At 49.0% G+C, this 18,144-nt stretch overlaps 1 protein-coding gene across 6 annotated transcripts; it reads left to right on the top strand.

The window, feature by feature from the left end:
- The first annotated feature begins 85 nt into the window (after positions 1-85).
- TMEM249 (transmembrane protein 249) lies at positions 86-17,304 on the top strand. 6 transcript variants are annotated; one of them, XM_081205209.1, is made up of 6 exons: positions 707-886; positions 1,358-1,537; positions 2,991-3,088; positions 7,350-7,542; positions 10,179-10,264; positions 17,087-17,304. In XM_081205209.1, exons 2-6 carry the CDS (start codon positions 1,411-1,413, stop codon positions 17,240-17,242), a joined length of 660 nt encoding a protein of 219 aa, XP_081061335.1. In that variant the 5' UTR covers positions 707-886; positions 1,358-1,410; the 3' UTR covers positions 17,243-17,304. The 6 variants fall into 6 exon arrangements, with proteins under 6 accessions (XP_081061333.1, XP_081061332.1, XP_081061335.1 ...); XM_081205208.1 differs by having other exon boundaries at positions 1,355-1,537; XM_081205210.1 differs by having other exon boundaries at positions 711-755; positions 1,355-1,537.
- The last annotated feature ends 840 nt before the right edge of the window (positions 17,305-18,144 follow it).

The raw sequence follows: 18,144 nt of genomic DNA, 5'->3' as shown, positions 1-18,144 counted from the left end.
CTCAAACAGGAGTTATCCAGCAACTTCCGGATGTTTTCTTATCCTTGCACCTGGACCCCCTAAAAATACTTTGTCCAATCTAGACTAGGAAGATAAGGGGGAGCTGCTATTCGTAACGTCTGGGGGAAGTTGCTGCCATTGAACGTTGACTTGTTTTGCCTACCCATGTCAGGGATGCGATTTAGAAGATCCTTTAGCGAGCTTTTAGTGTCATTGGCTCAGTCCTGTGGAACTCTCTCCTACTAGAGATTCATTGAGTGCCTTCTGGGCCAACTTTCATATGTCTGCTGAAAGCTTTCCTGTTCTGCCAGGCCTGTGCAGGCAATTAAGAATACATCTTTCCACAATAGTCAATGGATGTCTGTTTTTATCTTCTTAACATGGTTTTTATTGTGCTGGTTTATGTTTTACTGCTTCAAAGGGCTTTGATACGTATTTTTATGGCACAGTGGTATACAACTGTTTTTAATAAATGAATGAATGACATTCCACTTTAACTCTAGCAAGCTTCCCATTCAGGTTGGTGAGAGGTGGTCTTATGTTCAGCTCTTGGGGAGGAGAAAGTGAAGAGGGAGGCACGGGGTGCGTGTGTGGCACTCCTTGAATTAAGCACGTTCCTCCGTGATTCTGCAAAGGGCAGCAGCTGTGGTCTTGTCTGCGGTGTAAGCCCGGTTTCCATGGGGATGAGGGATTCTGTTGGCCTCCGTTGCTACGGAAGCCGTCCCGTGACTGCCCCACACCTGCTGCAGGACCAGGTGGGAAAGGTGCACAGAAATAATTTGGGCACTGGCTGGTGCTGGTTCTTGGTCCTGGCTTTTCCTTAGCAACGCCTTCTCTGAAAGACAGAGGCAGTCTTTATAAGCAAAGGAAGTCAGATTCTTAAGGGGTAAGTAAGAATCTGCAAAGGGGACGCGGGTGGCGCTGTGGGTTAAACCACAGAGCCTAGGACTTGCTGATCAGAAGGTCAGCGGTTCGAATCCCCGCAACGGGGTGAGCTCCCGTTGCTCGGTCCCTGCTCCTGCCAACCTGGCAGTTCGAAAGCACGTCAGTGCAAGTAGATAAATAGGTACCGCTCTGGCGGGAAGGTAAACGGCGTTTCCGTGCGCTGCTCTGGATCGCCAGAAGCGGCTTAGTCATGCTGGCCACATGACCCAGAAGCTGTACGCCGGCTCCCTCAGCCAATAAAGCGAGATGAGCGCCGCAACCCCAGAGTCGGCCACGACTGGACCTAATGGTCCACCTTAAGAATTCTTACCTTAAGAATCTGCAAATGCTTACCATTCAAAAAGGGCTGATAGGAGTTGCAGCCACAGTCTGTCCGGCACGTGACGAGGGTCCTCCCTCTTCTCCCCAGCAGTTCTTTTCCAGGAAGGAGAAAGTGCTGAGACACTCCCTTCAAGACCCAGCAGGATGGCCAAGGCTATACTCAAGGGCCCCCTGGTCCTCTGGCACTGCAGCTTTGCCAGCAGAGAGAAAAACCTCCCTGAGCTGCTCAAGGAGAACAAGTATTTCCCGTTCCAAGTGCAGCAGCCCAGAGGTGAGGAGCGAAGCCTTAGGGAGGCTTCTTGGGTCTTCTTGATTGTGCTGAGGACGGTTGGAGGACTGCCTGAGACGGGCCACCGTTCTACTTGAAGTCTGCTCTAGCAACCATTGCACGTATCGTAGGAAACCATCAAACAGTATCTCCCCCCACCCCAGCCTCGCCAGTGTTGGAAACTGCAGTCAAACATAACTGTGCATGAGGGCTACTTCATGCATGAAGGAGTTAAGACAACAGAGCCATGTTCCTAGACTCAGCTAGGTCATGCCTCCCCCTTGAGGGAGGAAGTGAAAGTGCTGCTCTTCCTTTCTCACACTCTCTTCCAGCTATCAAAACAAAATAAAAAAATTCCTTCCAGTTGCACCTTAGAGACCAACTAAGTTTGGTATTGGTATGAGCTTTCGTGTGCAGGCACACTTCTTCAGATTCGTGCATGCACATGAAAGCTCATACCAAGAACAAACTTACTTAGTCTCTAAGGTGCTATTGGAAGGAATTTTTTTATTTTGTTTTGACTACGGCAGACCAACACGGCTACCTACCTCTTCCAGCCATGTAACCAACCAGTATGGACATGTCTGAACTTGCAACAAGTTCAGATGGCATGTTTGAAACTATATTGTGCATTTTGCACCCAAGAGTAATCTGCCTGTGTTATCCTTGCTGCTGCATGGATCAGTGCATGAATCAGACCTTTGGATTTAGTAAGGAAAGCCTTTAAACCTACTTAGCGGTGTGTGTCATTGCTACAGGGGTAGAGAGGGGACGTGTTTTAAGGCAGACTAAACGGGATACATAGAAGGGTCTAATAGCCCATATTCCACACTATGCTGCTGGTTAACTTAAGAGTGTTTTTAACCCAGCTGGGGGCTGTCTCCCCCTTGGGAGTGTGCAAAGTACTGCATTTTGAATCCAGGCACCCAGCCTATACTTTTGTTAATTTACCCACACATGGGTCAGATCTATTTTCACCCCACAAACCCAGCCCTATTCCTGTCTCTGACACAGGAGAAGACAGGAGAGGGAGCTATTCTCCGGAGTTATTCTCATGCAAGATGTGCATGTCTGGGGTTGGGCAGGGAAACTTAGCTGCTTAAACTTCCGTGTTTCAGAATATCTTCATGATAGCAAGGTGGAGTCTGTGTCTTAGCTTGCTCCCCCAAAGAAAAAGGTGTCTAAACGGTTCTCCACTGTTGCATGTTTTGTGTCATTGAAATATGAAACACAATTTCAATTGCACGCGCATCAGGAGCTCTAATTTTGTGTTTTCTGTGCTTCCCAGCTCTGGCCACGGGGATTCTGGGTTCTGTGGCCTGGGCTGAGGGAGGGAGGTTGGGGACTTGGGAAGAAGGGTCAGCCCTAGCCATTTCAGCCTGGGCTGGGGTGGCCTGTAGCTCAGCTCCGCGGGGCTTAGTCCTCAATTTTGCCCTTTCTGCCTCCCCCCCTGCAGTGTTTGTGATTGAATATTACAAGGACATGATCTGGAAAGGACTGGTGATTTTCCTGCTTTCTTTGGGGCTCAGCATACTTCACTTCAAATCACCACGGGTAGGCACATGATTCTTGCCACTGTTGATAACCAGGTACCAACGAGATGTATTTGTCTTGCCACAATTCCCCCGCTGTGGGAACACAGCTTTCCCGTAAAAGTATTGAGCTAGTCACTTGGCCCAAAGTGTCTGTGCGACTGCGCTAACTCACGTTCCTCCCTTGTTGCTCTCTTGACTTTGCCTTCTTTCTGTTGCCTCTCCTGACACCGCTATGCAGTTGGGCACCAGCTAATTCCTGCACAAACTACCAGGTACAGTGGTACCTTGGGTTACAGATGCTTCAGGTTACGCATTTTCAGGTTAAGGACGCGCCGAAACCCGGAAGTACCGGAACAGGTTACTTCCAGGTTTCGGTGCTCGCGCATGCGCAGAAGAGCTAAATCGTGCTTTGCGCATGCACAGGGTTGCGAACGCTGCAGGTTGCGAACATGCCTCCCGCACGGATCGTTCACAACCTGAGGTTCCACTGTACATTCACAGAATTGAATGGGAATATAAAAGGGAGTTGTCCTGTAAGGGAGATTACCATTGCTCCCATTTTGCGTCTAGGGAACTGATGCAATCAAGTACACAGCCTCAATTGTGCTTCTTTTGTGAAGTTGAGGGTCTGCGTGTGTGTTTGTGCAAATTGGTATCAGGAAGAGTTTGCTGGATGAGGCCAATGACCCTTCTAGTCAGGCATCCTGTTCTCCCTTCAATGAGGCCAAACATAGATTCACAAAATGCTTAGGGGTATGCATGCCCCTGCGTACCCCCAGAAAAAGCCCTGGCTAGGAGCCATCAAGAACCCCTCTTCTCCACTGAAAGCCGCCCCAGGTTGTGGCCATCCCTGCCTCCACAGTTTAACTCTGCACTGCATGAAGGACTTCTTTTTATTCGCCCTGAATCTTCAGACATTCAGCTTCATCGTATGTCCACAAATTCTGGTGTTTCTTTATCAACTATATCCATGTCCTGCTTAATTTTATACACCTCAGTCATCAGGACCCCTCTGGCTCACCTGACCTGTAAGCTCACGATACAGACAGTGCAAAACACCGGGACACCGGGTTGAATTTTTCAACTTTCAAATTCCAAAAATTAGATATTTTGTTAAAATTAATATAATTTGATTTTGCTTGGTAAGTAAATGGTGCATAAAATTGCATAGAAATAATAAAAAAATGATTGCCAAGCGCTTGCATTTATTTTATTTTATTTATAGCATTTCATGACATTTTCAGGAGGTAAAATTAGCATTCATTGGTTTTCGGAAAGCAGTTGATGTGCTTTTTCATCAGATGTAGACTTACCGAGCTAAATGTTGTCCAGTCACAAAAAGGAATAGCAGATTTCAATTCCTAACACCCTAGAACATATTTTAAAGACCTGCCACTGAATAAATTGGCAAAAATTAGATTTCAACCCCTAAAATGACCCTCCCTACCCCCCTCTATCCTTGCTGGCTTTTCATTGGCAATTTTTTGTGACTTTGTTGAGAGTTTGGGGTTTTGTTGGGCAGAGTGGGGTGCCCTGGCTTCCTCACCCTGCTGCTGAACTCGCCTTGAAGCTTTTTCTGCTGGGGCTTCCCCTGCCCCCACGGGAGCAGGCTCCTTTGCTAGCTGGCCCCACATTTATATGCCTAGCAGTGAGTGGAGCCGGTTGTCTTGGGGGTTCAGTTATGGTCATCAAAGCTGCAGAGAAGTTGGCCTGAGCGTCAGCGGTAGAAAAACAGGCCACACCCAAGAAAGCAACACTCAGAGCCCATTTCGAGGCCAGTGTGAGGTCCATGATGGCGGCCAGTAGGTTCCACGTTATGTCTGTTAACGGAAAAATCCGAGGGCTCCCTTGGACAAAAACAAAGACACCAACTAGGATAGCTTGGAGCAAAACAGCAGCCTGTAGGCTTGGCCTTTATTGAATACTGTCGCGACAGGACTCCCACCGACAACATGTTACAGTAAAATCTGGGTGCGGGGCTACTCTGCCACCCAGTTCGTCGGACTAAGTCCGCGGGTCCCTGCGGAAGAAAATGAGCTCAGCCGGAGACAGGAGCAAGCTGCAGAAGATCCAAGTTTATTGCGCAACAGGTTCAAGGCGAGATTGAACAGCGAGAAAGGGGTGACATGAGCTTTTGAAACTTCCCTCCATGTCCCAGAATACAGTGCAAAATACATCCCAGTTACATCATGAATACATTAAAGAGAGGTTGGGTTACACGGATTACATCATGAATACATTAAAGAGAGGTTGGGTTACACCAGATTAACATATAGAGGGGGGAGGGGGGAATATGCAGAGCTGGAGATATGCGCAGATAAGCACTTCCAGAGTGCCGGTGATGAGAAGACAATGGTCCATGTATGCATGGTCTGTCACCTGGCATTGCCCGGAGGAAAGGCTTGGCAGAGCGATTTGACCGGATTAGGGTCTTCCTGAGTACGTGACGCCTCGCTCGGGGGATCATGGAGGCAGGGGAGGTGTCATGGAGTCCCGAGGAGACTGAGCCGATTGGCACCAAAAGCAAGGAAATCGGAGTTGTGGTTGATTTTATACGAATTTCTAAAGATTTTAGTCCTTTTTAGTCCAATTTATATTGGTGATTGAAGTCGGAAACAGAATAGATACATTGTAGCAAGATTTGACACTTTTATGAGTTCACAAGTTTCGGTTCCATTGTTCTCCCAGCGGGGAGCCGTCAGCAGCTTGTCAAGAGGTTGAATGAGGCGTGCAGGAGCTCGCAGAGCTAGCGCTGCAAAGTGAATGCATGGTTCTGATTGGATAGAACGCAGCCATTGAAAGGAACAGGGAATACGGCTTCGTACGGTCAACCCACAGTAAAGATAGAGCGGGAAAGAGGCATAAGAATTTGGGCTTATTTCACCCGTAATAGCGGATCGGTGTAGGAAAGGGAAAAGGCACTCTATTTAAGGGGCTTGGGGTAGAGTGTGGCGCTTGTGTAACGGCGTGGGGGCTGAGGGGTCCACGTGGGGTTGGGAGCCCTTGAGGTCATCGCCTCGGACCCTCTGGTGGCCAGTAGAAGGGTGAAGGAAGGCATGCCCCCCCTTTCCGTATCAAACAAGATGAAGCAAAATGGAAGCCCAGAGCAAAAGAAGACCCCAACTTTTATTAGTTACTAATCCCCCAAACTACACCCCTAAGACTACATCACAACTACATCACAGAAAGGAGGGGTTGAGGGAGGGGTGGTGGTGGTAACCTGAGTGTCCTGTCACCTGGCTGGTTCCCCCTTTCCCCCTCCCCATGAGTACTTTCCAGGTGACAGAGGGGAGTTTGCAGTTTCCTGCCCCCTGAGGGAAGAGCTGATTATTGTCCTTTGTTCCAGTCCGTGCTGAATCCACTCCCATATGCAAGTCCTTTGTGATCTTGATGGTCTTCTGTCTAGGACCATCAGGGTTGGCATAGCAACTGGGCAGAGCTCCTGTGGATGTGCTGGTATGCTGAAAGGATTATGGCTGCCCTGTATCAAACCTTCCCCATTTTGTAGTCCGTCCTTCATGGAGTAAAATAAAAGTGGAACAGTGCAGATCCGATGTATGGTTGATTTTCTATGAATTTATAACAGAAGCGTAGCATATGTTGTGTGTGAGTGTGTGTTGAGTTTGTACAAACTGAATGATTTGGGGGGAAGGGTTTCCTGCGACATGTCTGAAGAATGCCTTCCAACAGAGCGGGTCCTCGTAGCAGTAAAGGCCTTCTGCAACCCTACAGAGAAAGGGAGCGTTGCAAAGAGAGCACAAAGCTTTTTCACAGATAAGGTTGCTCCCGTCCACTACTTGGGTTGGTTTCATCAGGAGACGTCCCTGCGCAGTCCTTCTGAGCTGACTTATCTCAGATCTCCCACATCTGGACAAGGGAATCGGCCAAGCTGGGGAGGAGATTCTCCAGGTTTTTTTTGGGTGGGGATGGAGAAAACAGATTGGCTGGACCAATATACCCCAAGCTAGTGCCCTCCAGATGTTTTGTACTGCAATCCTCATCAGTCCCATTTGGCTCAGGCCTGACTGGAGTTGTGGTTGAAAACATCTGGACGGCACCAGGCTGGGGAACGCCGGTAGGTCCAGGTGAATACCTGGCTCCGAGGAGCAGCTGTAGGGCAAAGATTTTGCCTTCCATTCCCCTGTTTTTGAGATTCCTGGAGGCAACGGGTTGACCCTGATGAGGAGCAGGGTTCTCACGCGGATGGACCTCTTTCTAAGCTTCATTTCCCCCCTGGCACCCCTAACCTTCTCTGCCTGGCCCCTTTGCTCTCCTTTCAGGGCACTCAAGACTTCACAGTTTTCTTCGTCTTTGGCATGTTGACCGGACTCTGGCTGTCCATCAGCAACATCCACAAGCGCCGGCTGATCATCAACCACATCAAGCAGGTCTACCAGTTCTACATCAAAGGCATCCTCTGGCAGGAGGGACCGTTGCATCAGATCTACGTGCGGCTCATAGCGCAGCCCGATGGTACCACCAGCATGGCGGGGGGGAGGGCATGTAGAAGGCACCCTTGTCGCCTCCTCTGCTAAACTCCTCCTCTTCCTCTCCTGTTACGTCCAGGCCTTCCCTCTTGAAATATACTCGGAGTTGAGAGTGGATTTCATGCTCTTTATTCAGCTCATAGTGGTGAGGAGGAATGGAAGTTCCCCCAGAATGTCTGCGTTATATACATTATTTATCCAATGGGCCCCACGAGATTGGCTAATTCAGGGATTCTCCTGTAGGCCAATCAGGTTGCAGATTCTCTTCCACCTGGAGCTGGATTGGGTGGCTCCTGTGGACCAATCAGAGTGCTGTATTCTTGATTCTATTGTTCTAGGACCAATCAGACTGCTGCCAAACTTTTTTCAAAGAGGGATCATAGAATTGGAAGGGTCTGTGAGGGTCCTCTAGTCCAGTGTTTCCCAACCTTTTTTGGGCAAAGGCACACTTGTTTCATGAAAAAAATCTCGAGGCACACCACCATTACAGCCCCGTGACGTCAGCGCGCAGCGTCACGCCGGGAGGGACATGAATTGCTAGCAAATTACATAATCACCTCCTTGAGGGCTGGCTCATCTTCTCCGAAGGCAGAACCCCATTAATTAACAGCACAGACTCACACCATAGCCAAGACGAGGGGGGAAAACCTCAGTCCTGCACAGTCATGCACATGTGGGGGCTAAATGAGGACGAAGACCGGGCAGAGAGCAGGGTTCAAATCACCCCACCTGGCCAGGACAATCCCTGGGTGCTCCCTTGGGCCACTCGCCTGACCCACCTCGCAGGGCTGTTGTTGCGAGGATAACACGGGGAGAACCACGCGCGCCCCCAGGAGCTCCTTGGAGGAGAAAGCGGGCGATGAATGCAATGCACGAAATATATGAGAGGCGACCAGGTTTTGCAGGTGAGGGGCCCCCGCCAGCCTCCGCTTCCAACACCCGGCGCAACGACGCCGAAGTTTCCCCCCGGGCTCGGCTCGGGGAGCAGCGCTGCTCCCCCCGGCTCCCCTTCACCCTCCCGGCTCTCTCTGCCGCCCACTGGGGACCCCCCTCACCTGCCAAGTCCGGAGCGCCGGTGGAAGTTGCATGCATGCATGCAGGGCGCCGCGTTGCCATTGCATTGCACTGCACTCCATGCAACGCCTGCACGCATGCATTGCCTTGCACGCCCGCCAAGGGGTCTCCCCGCAGTCCGATGCGTCCCCTCCGGCGCGGATGCAGCATTGCAAAAATAAAACCCCCCCGACGCAGCCCTACCTGGGGGGCAGCCTCCGCCTCTGCCGCTCCGCCTCCGCGGGGATCCCCGGGCTCCATCCTGCCGCCCGATCTCCGCGGGGGCGCAGGCAGGCTGCGCGGGGTCTGCGCGGAAGAGCCCCTGCCCGCCCGGCCGCCGCCGCTGCGCTCATTCCATGGCCGGGAGAAGAGCGCTTCAAACAAAACACCCGGCCCGCCAGGCCACGCTGGGAAATGTAGTTCGCGCACCCCGTGCGGGCGCGGAGCCCAAGGGCGAGGGGACTACGGATCCCGGCAGCCCCCGCGCCGGGGACGGAGGGGGAGAGGCCGGGTGCAGGGATGGAGGGACGGGTGGGCGAGCGAGTGAGTGAGTGGCAGCCGCCAAGCCTTGGCCGAGAGCCAGGAAGGGCCTCCCCGGAGGAGGAGGAGGAGGGAGGCGCAGAGCGGGAGGGAGGGAGGGAACCCCAGGGGTCATCTAGTGACGGCGCCCCAATCGAAAATTTGACTTAAAAAAAAAAATCTTTCGAATTTTTTAATTTTTCCCGCGGCACACCAGGCAACATCTCGCGGCACACTAGTGTGCCGCGGAACAGTGGTTGGGAAACACTGCTCTAGTCCAACCCGCTCCAATGCGGGGATTTCAGCTAACGCATCCATGACAGGTGGCCATACAGCCCTTGCTTTAAAACCTTCAAGGCAGGAGAAGTCACAACCTGTCAATCAGCTCTTACTGCCAGAAAGTTCTTCCTGATGTTTGAAGAAGGGCCTCTGTTCTTCTTGCTGCTGCATGGAATAACACATGAATCTGACCTTTAGAGTTTGTAAGTAAAGCATTTAAACCAGGGGTCAGCAAACTTTTCCAGCAGGGGTCTGGTCCACTGTCCCTCAGACCTTTTTTGGGAAAATGAACAAATTCCTATGCCCCACAAATAACCGAGAAATGCATTTTAAATAAAAGGACACATTCTACTCATGTAAAAACACACTGATTCCCAGCTTGTCCATGGGCTGGATTGAGAAGGTGATTGGGCCACATCCGGCACTCAGGCCTTAGTTTGCCTACCCATGATTAAAAACTACTAACGGTGTGGTCTGTTTATTGAGAGAGGGGGAGCCCTGTAAGCAAGATATTTAAAATGTCAAACAGCCTCTATTCCTCATGCTTCACTGCGCTGCATGATACTGTGATTTTATTACTCTGCTGGGGTCTCTTTCTAAAGTGTGTATAGCCCCACACTTTGGATCTAGGGATCCAGCCAATTCTTTTATCAATTACCCCCCACAGGTGATTTACATCCATCTATTTTGCACCCCGCACCCTGGACCAGGATAGCTCGGACCCAGCAATGGCAGCCTCCATAGTAACACTCTGTTTCCTCCATATTCCAGCCTACGGAAAACGCTACTACAGCCTCATTATCAATGGATACCGCCTGGAGGTTCTCACCCTGGCTGCACTGACGGACCAGTTTGAGGTATGGGGCAGACCCTTAATGGGCCAGTTATGGGGCTCTGTGTCTTGACTAGATGCATGGCAGATGGAGGACCAAAGGTCCAGCTTCACACAGGGTATCTGATGCATTTATTGGCTTGATATACATGTAGATACTCCGCTTCCTCTCCTAATGGTTGGAACACCTTCCAAAACAATCCGAATGGTAACTGCAGTAAAGACGTTGGCCCTGCAGATTCCTAAACCTTAATGGTTCTCCATTTCTTGGTCTCTGCCTCTAGGAAAGTGTAAAATATAACTAGCTAAAACCAGACTCACACAGCAACAATAGTTCAAAACACAGCGAGTCCTTTCACTGGGCAAACGCCCCCAGGCGAAGTACCAGGGCAAGAGCGTTTTGTTCAGTTTCTGTTAATTGGTTCTCGTGGGAAACTTGCAGATTCTAGCTTCACCAATTAACTCAAGCTGGTGTCAATTTACTCTTGGCAGAAAGCCCAGGTCTGCTTGACCTAGAAACTACTCACTCTGATTGGTTAACGAGCAGCACTCAACTCTGTTATCTAGGGATTGCTAGCACAGTTTGATGTGAGGTGTGTTAGGAGTTAGAAGTGCTGTGTATGGTTTTGAGAGAGAGAAAAAGAGGATTTATTTTGCTTTGCTTTGTATGCAGAAACTCTGCTGGTTTTATTTTTCCTTTTAATAAATCCTGTAAATAGTTCTTCTGAGTCTAGCTGACTAGTCATTACCGCCGCAACTAGCTTCTTCGCTGTGCAGGAAAACTCTGCTACGTTTGGGCTAAAGCCAATAGGGCTATGCCTGACACTCCAAAGTTCCATGAGGTTATGGGCATTGTGCTGCCAGCCTGAGTTGCGGTGGTGTCAGCATCAACGGCGTTGGTTCCAGTAGTTCCAGAGGTTGTTGTTCCTGGCTGGTTCCTGACCGTGGTGAGCTGGTGACGCAGCGGACACAAGGACAACAGCTGCAGCGTGTGAGTGCTGGGTGCTGTGGTTCCTGTTTTCTCTCTCGGTGGTCGTGAGTAGCTGGTTCCGGGTTCCAGGGACATCGCTCTCAAGATGGCCTCACAACCAGTTCAGATGGCTTTTGAGCGTCTGAATGACTCCAATTACTTGCTGTGGTCGGAACGCATGCAGGCAGTGCTGCAGAGGGATCGTCTCTGGCAAGTGGTGAGTAAGTTTCCTACGAAGCCTGATGATGAAGACCTCGATAAAGACCAAAGAGCAAGGGCCACAATTGTCTTGGGGCTGGAAGATTCCCAGTTGCCGTATGTGAGGGGAATCAAGACAGCTAGAGGTGTGTGGCAAGCACTTAAAGAACTCCATGTGCGTGAGACAGCGGTTTCCAAGCTGTTCATTCGCAAGGCATTGTACAAGGCAATGTTACAGCCTGGGGTTACAATGCAGGAACACCTACACAGTTTACAGTTAAAGTTTGCTGCGCTACAGGAAAGAGACTGTGCGTTAGACCAGCAGGAGAAGGTGGCTATTATTTTGAGTTCTCTCCCGGAAAGCTGGGATAATTTAGTTTTGTCTCTAGAAGGCATGCAGGAGCATGATTTATCAGTCAGTTACGTTACTGGGCGTTTGATTGAAGAATGGCAGAAGAGGCAAGAAAGGTCGTTGGCTGCAGAGGCTTCTACTGGCGGGCGGTTTGGAAGGAGTTCTCATGCCGTGCCAGAGGTGAAGCAAAAGCAGCGTACTGGTGAGGAGTCAGCGTTTGCTGTTAGGCGTTGTTTCCGATGTGGGTCTTCAGCGCATCTAAAACGACAATGTCCGGTGTTGGTCAAGTCTCAGTTGCCGGTGCAGGAGCAGAGACGAGATCAGCAGCAGCAGCAGCGTAAAAAGAAATTCTTCAAACGAAAACAGTCGGCTCAGCTGGTGACCGGCGAGGTCAAGAGTGCTGATGAGAAACAAGCGGTCTGGGTGGTCGATTCGGGAGCGTCTCGCCACATCGTGAATTCAGATGAATTGTTTGTTTCCAAGAACTCAGCACAGCGCAGCCAGGTGGCTCTAGCAGACGGAAGTACATCCGAAGTGATTTCGGGGGGTGCAGTTTTTGTTCCTTGTCTTCGTGAATGCCTGAAAAATGTACTTTGTGTGCCGTCATTAAGGAGCAATCTGATGTCTGTAGATTGTTTGCTGAAAGCTGGGTTTAAAGTGCATTTTGAAGGAGACAGTTGCATTATTAAGAAGGCTGGTGAGATTTTAGGCACTGCTAAGTCAGAGGGAGGCTTGTTTTGGCTTAAAGCAGGATCTCAAGTTGCAGCAGTAGTCAGTAAATCTCAGCCTGGTAACAAAGCTATACATGACAACTGTGTGCACTTATTGCATAGGAAAATGGGGCATGCCTGCTGGAAAAGTGTACTAAAAATGTCTGAATTGGCTGATGGGGGTAATTTAAAGAGTTGTAACAAGTACCTTGATTGTAATGTGTGTAAAAAGGTTAAAACCCACAGAGTCTCTTACCCCAGAAGTGACAGAGTTAGTGAGTCACCGCTACAGCTGGTTCACATGGACGTAATTGGTCCATTTGCTGTAAGCAGGGGTGGATCGCGTTTTTCACTAACAATTGTGGATGACGCCACGCGTTATTCTTGGGTTTTCCCCATGAAGAATAAGGGTGACGTGTTCACTAAGTTTAAAGGCTGGGTGGCATCTGTGGAAAGATTTCTGTCCATTAAACTCAGAAGGATTCAGACGGACAGAGGTGGCGAATTTATGTCAAATGCCTTTAAAGATTGGTTACAAAAGCGTGGCATTGGGCATAGAAAAACGAACGTTTTTTCCCCAGAGGAGAATGGCGTTGCAGAGCGAAAAAACAGATCTTTACAAGATATGATGTTTGCCATGCTTGATGATGCTGATTTGCCCATGTCTTATTGGGGGGAGAGCATGCTCACCGCGTGTTATCTCCAAAATAGGCTCTTTCATCAAACAATAGGTACAACCCCGTACTTTAAATTGTTTCAGAAAAAACCTAAAATTGACCATTTGCATGTGTTTGGATCAAAAGCCTGGGTATTAATTCCGAAACAAATGAGGAAGAAGGGAGATCCTAAGACCAAACAGCTAGTGTTTGTGGGTTACCAGGAGCTGGGAAAAGGTTTCCGCTTTGCTGAAGGGACAAATGGCATTGTGATCTCCAGGAATGCCAGTTTTTGTGAACATAGTGGCTGGGAGAGACTACATGCCAATACTGAGGTTTGGTTTGAACCTTCCCAGGAGCTTCATGACTCTGAAGGTAGACACAGGGAGTCAGAGTCTGAGGGGGAGGAAAGTTCAGATAAGAGCTCTCAAGAAAGTGGAAGACCAGTTGCTAAGCAACAAAAGAGAGGTCGTAGTTCTGAGGAGGAAAGTGGGTCAGAAGAAAAATTTTCTCCCAGAAGATCTAAAAGACAAAACAAAGGAGTGCCTCCAGTGCGTTTTTCTCCTGATACTGCAAATGTGTTTAGTGTAAGTGCAGAACCCAAGAGTTTTCAGGAGGTGTTAAAGTTACCAAAAGAGGAGGCAGAGCTCTGGAAACAGGCAATGAAGGAAGAGATGTCCTCTCTGAATGAGCATAAGGTTTTTACACCAGTAGCAGCGCCTGAGGGGGCAAAGATTGTAGGCTGCAGGTGGGTGTACAAAAGACTTAGGCCCGGTTAGGACATATCTAGGGTTGGAAGTGTGCTGGGCCCAAGATGGCAGCTGCCTAATTAGTCAGCAGAACAAAGTTAAACAACTACTGACTACATACAGGATGCAGGATTGCAAAGGGGCAGCGGTGCCTATGGATCCAGGTTTCATAAAAACACTTCACATAGATGAGAGTCCTGAATTTGAACACCCTGATGTATATCACTCTGTAATTGGAAGTTTATTGTATATAGCACAGTGGTCCAGACCTGATATTAGCTATGCAGTAGGCATATTAAGTAGATTGGTCTCAAAACCCACACTAAATGCCTGGAAAGGGGTAAAACAAGTTCTGAGGTATCTCAAACAGACAATTGGCTATATGTTACAATTAAATTCTTCAGAGGATGAAATGTTGAGTTGCTACTGTGATAGTGACTGGGGAAATTTGCCAGATAGAAAATCTGTCACAGGACTAGTCATAATGGTCGGTGGAGCTTTAATCAGCTGGCGGTCACGCAAGCAAGACGTTGTAAGTGTGTCATCAACGGAATCAGAGTATGCCGCATTGAGTGAATTGTGCAACGAGGTGATTTATTTCAAGCATTTGTTAACAGATTTAAATGTAAATTGTGGAGAACCAGTACAAGTTTACATTGATAATCAAGCTTGTATAACCTTAAGTAAAACAGAGGGCTTCAAATCGCGTTCCAAACATATCTCTGTAAAATACCAAAATGTACGTTGCTGTGTACAAGACAATATAATCACCTGTACTTATGTATCAAGTGAAGAAAATGTAGCAGATGTATTAACTAAACCATTGGCAAAGATAAAGAACAAGCGAATGTGCAAGGGTTTAGGTTTGCTGGAAAAATAATCTCCTACATAGGTGTATTTGGTGTTAATTGTTCAGCAGAATCTGTGAGGGGGTGTTCAGTTTCTGTTAATTGGTTCTCGTGGGAAACTTGCAGATTCTAGCTTCACCAATTAACTCAAGCTGGTGTCAATTTACTCTTGGCAGAAAGCCCAGGTCTGCTTGACCTAGAAACTACTCACTCTGATTGGTTAACGAGCAGCACTCAACTCTGTTATCTAGGGATTGCTAGCACAGTTTGATGTGAGGTGTGTTAGGAGTTAGAAGTGCTGTGTATGGTTTTGAGAGAGAGAAAAAGAGGATTTATTTTGCTTTGCTTTGTATGCAGAAACTCTGCTGGTTTTATTTTTCCTTTTAATAAATCCTGTAAATAGTTCTTCTGAGTCTAGCTGACTAGTCATTACTGCCGCAACTAGCTTCTTCGCTGTGCAGGAAAACTCTGCTACGTTTGGGCTAAAGCCAATAGGGCTATGCCTGACACTCCAAAGTTCCATGACGTTTGACATACCAAAATTTCCCAACTACAGCAGCAAACCCTCAAGACACTCTGAGTCGCTTGCCCACGATCCCAGAGACGGATCCAGCCTTTCCCATGTTCTGATCCCCCTGCAATGGGAGAAAAGTCCAGCGCTTTCTCACAAAGCTGTGGGGCCACAAAGTTTCTCTAGGTTGTTGTCAACACACCACTAGTACCTGCTGCTCGACTTCCTTTCCAGCATGATCTAAACCATCACAGGTGCTTCCGTTGAGATTCCTGCATTGCAGGGGGTTGGACTAGATGACCCTTGGGGTGTCTTCCAACTCTACTATTCTATGATCATAGGGAGAGACATTGCACATGTGCCACCTGGTGGTCGGTTCTCGTGTGCATGTGTGCTTCGGTGTGTGCATGTTGATTTTTCTTTCCTTGTTCTTAAAGGGGGCGCTGCTCCTGTCGGTCTCCTGGGTAGCTCTTTAGGTAGTTGAAATGTAGGTGGGTTCCCACCAGGCAAGGCACAGTGATAACAGCAAGAACCTTTGTTGAACTACATCACTGGGAACCAGGGGCAAAGTAACTGCTCATATACATTTCTGAAAGCCTGGGCCACTCCCACTCCCAACGTGATTGGCTGTCTAAACTTCCAAGCTGCAAATCACGACTCAAGAGTTCAAGGGCCAATGGCAGAGGCCCAAATCCTGAAATGCTCTGTGATTGGATATCATGTATCGATTCAGAACACAGGAGCTCAGATCCCTTAGTCCAGACTCAAGCTCAGGCAAACACAGACCGCTAACTATATAACAGTCCAGTGGTACCTCTGGTTGCAGACGGGATCCGTTCTGGAGGTCCGGCCAGATCCTGAGGTTTTCGCAACCTGGGAGACCGCTTCTGCACATGTACATGCGGCGTTAGAGTGCTTCTGCGCATGCGCAGAAGCGGTCTACTGCTTCTGCACATGCGTGTGCAGCAAAAACCTGGAAATATACTTCCAGGTTTGCCGCTTATGTATCACGAAGTTTACGTAACCGGAGGTACAACTGTATTTATGATTGCATTCCAAATATAATTAACCCTCTCAGATAAGACCTACTATTTTACTGACCCCACCCCAATCCTGGGATCTAGCCATGGAATTCTAAGCACTAATGCCCCCCTGCAGCCTCTGGTCATCCGTCATAAACATCTCTCTCTGTGTGTGTATAGAAGGGGCAAGCCACGTTTCTGAAGGGGGCAGGCTTTGTCCCATATGTTAGATTTCTGAATGAGAAAGGGAGGCGTGTTTCACATCACCCTTCCCACGGAATGACGGAATCGTAGAATCGTAGAGCCATCTACTCCAACCCCCTGCAATGGCAATATTTTAGCTTTCTGTTACGTTGCTTTGACTGTATGCTCTATATTGGACTTTCTCCAGGTTGTTTTATTTATGTTTTATTGATTTAATATGCAGCAAACCGCTTTGAGATTTTTCTTAAAAGTATAAAGCGGTATAGAAATTCAAAAAATAAAATCAAATAAATAAATGGACTGCTATTGGACCGCTATTTTATCCGAAGTCTACTCCTACTGCTTTTGACGGAGTTCACTTCCCAGCAGCTACCTTGTCTTCATTTCCACTTTTGGATCTGACTCCCATCTGTATGTAAAAAGGGCCTTTCTGTCAAGTAACCGCAGAGGTCCAGCAAAAGGGGTGGTGAGGGTTAGGGGGTTCCCTCTGCTTCCCCCGCAGGCCTCAGGTGGCCCCTGGGGCTCACTGCCCGGCTCTCCCCACCTTTGAGAGTTGGAGGGATGAAAACAGGCTCCATCCTTCCAGGCCTGCTTAACCTGCCCCACCTTGCCTGTGTCTCCCCCCAGCTTCTCGATTCCGTGGGGCGCCGCATCGCCCGCAACCTCAACCTCAACTTCTTTGACTATGAGGATGTCTCCACGCGTCACGTCATCAGACACCTTCCGCCGGAGAGGTACGACGACGACGACGACATGGACTACGGGGAGAACACGAGTGTGTGAGGGGAGTGGGCAGGGGTGGGTGGGTGCTTGGCTATTAAAGGTGGGCACTCTGTTCTGGGTGATGATTGTGTCCAAAGTGTGTCCTTTGCCAGTCCCTGCTGGTTCCTTTCTTCTCTGTCCATCAGCAGATGTCTTCTGAGCTGCTTTGGGTCTACGACAGCCCAGGTTCAATCCTGGGGAGATCTCCATGGAATGGGAGGAGGAGGGTGGGTGGCCTAAAGGAACTGGGAGGAATGGTTCCAGCATGACCAGACCCAAAAACCTCTTGGTGCTGGAGTGGTCCAAGAGGAACTCCACCCAAATTCATCCTGAAAGCCTATCTGTTGCCCAGCTCCTAGTGGTTAAGAGTGATAAGACTCGTAATCTGGTGAACCGGGTTCGCTTCCCCGCTCCTCCACATGCAGCTGCTGGGTGACCTTGGGCCAGTCACACTTCTTTGAAGTCTCTCAGCCCCACTCACCTCACAGAGTGTTTTTTGTGGGGGAGGAAGGGAAAGGAGAATGTGAGCCGCTTTGAGACTCCTTAAGGGGAGTGAAAGGCGGGATATCAAATCCAAACTTCTTCTTCTTCTTTAAGAGGAGCTTAACCCTGCCCTGTGGAGCAGCCAGTCAAGTCTGACTCTCTGGTAGTTGCTGCTATCCCCGACTTTTGAAATTGAAATAGAAGAGTTTGGATTTGATATCCCGCTTTATCACTACACGAAGGAGTCTCAAAGCGGCTAACATTCTCTTTTCCCTTCCTCCCCCACAACAAACACTCTGTGAGGTGAGTGGGGCTGAGAGGCTTCAAAGAAGTGTGACTGGCCCAAGGTCACCCAGCAGCTGCATGTGGAGGAGAGGGGAAGCGAACCTGGTTCACCAGATTACAAGTCCGCCGCTCTTAACCACTACACCACATTGGCT

This window comes from Podarcis bocagei (genome assembly GCF_964188305.1).
Source record: "Podarcis bocagei genome assembly, chromosome: 8".
Lineage (NCBI taxonomy): Eukaryota > Metazoa > Chordata > Lepidosauria > Squamata > Lacertidae > Podarcis > Podarcis bocagei.
Note: the sequence above shows the minus strand (reverse complement) of the source record. Positions and strands in the feature narration are given on the sequence as shown.

Bases quoted from the DNA above. Each gene is read 5' to 3' on its own strand.
- TMEM249 (XM_081205206.1), top strand. From the start codon at position 678: ATGGGGATGAGGGATTCTGTTGGCCTCCGTTGCTACGGAAGCCGTCCC. The intron at 756-1,354 runs GTGGGAAAGGTG...TCTTCTCCCCAG, and splicing joins CACACCTGCTGCAGGACCAG to CAGTTCTTTTCCAGGAAGGA. The intron at 1,538-7,349 runs GTGAGGAGCGAA...CTCTCCTTTCAG, and splicing joins CCAAGTGCAGCAGCCCAGAG to GGCACTCAAGACTTCACAGT.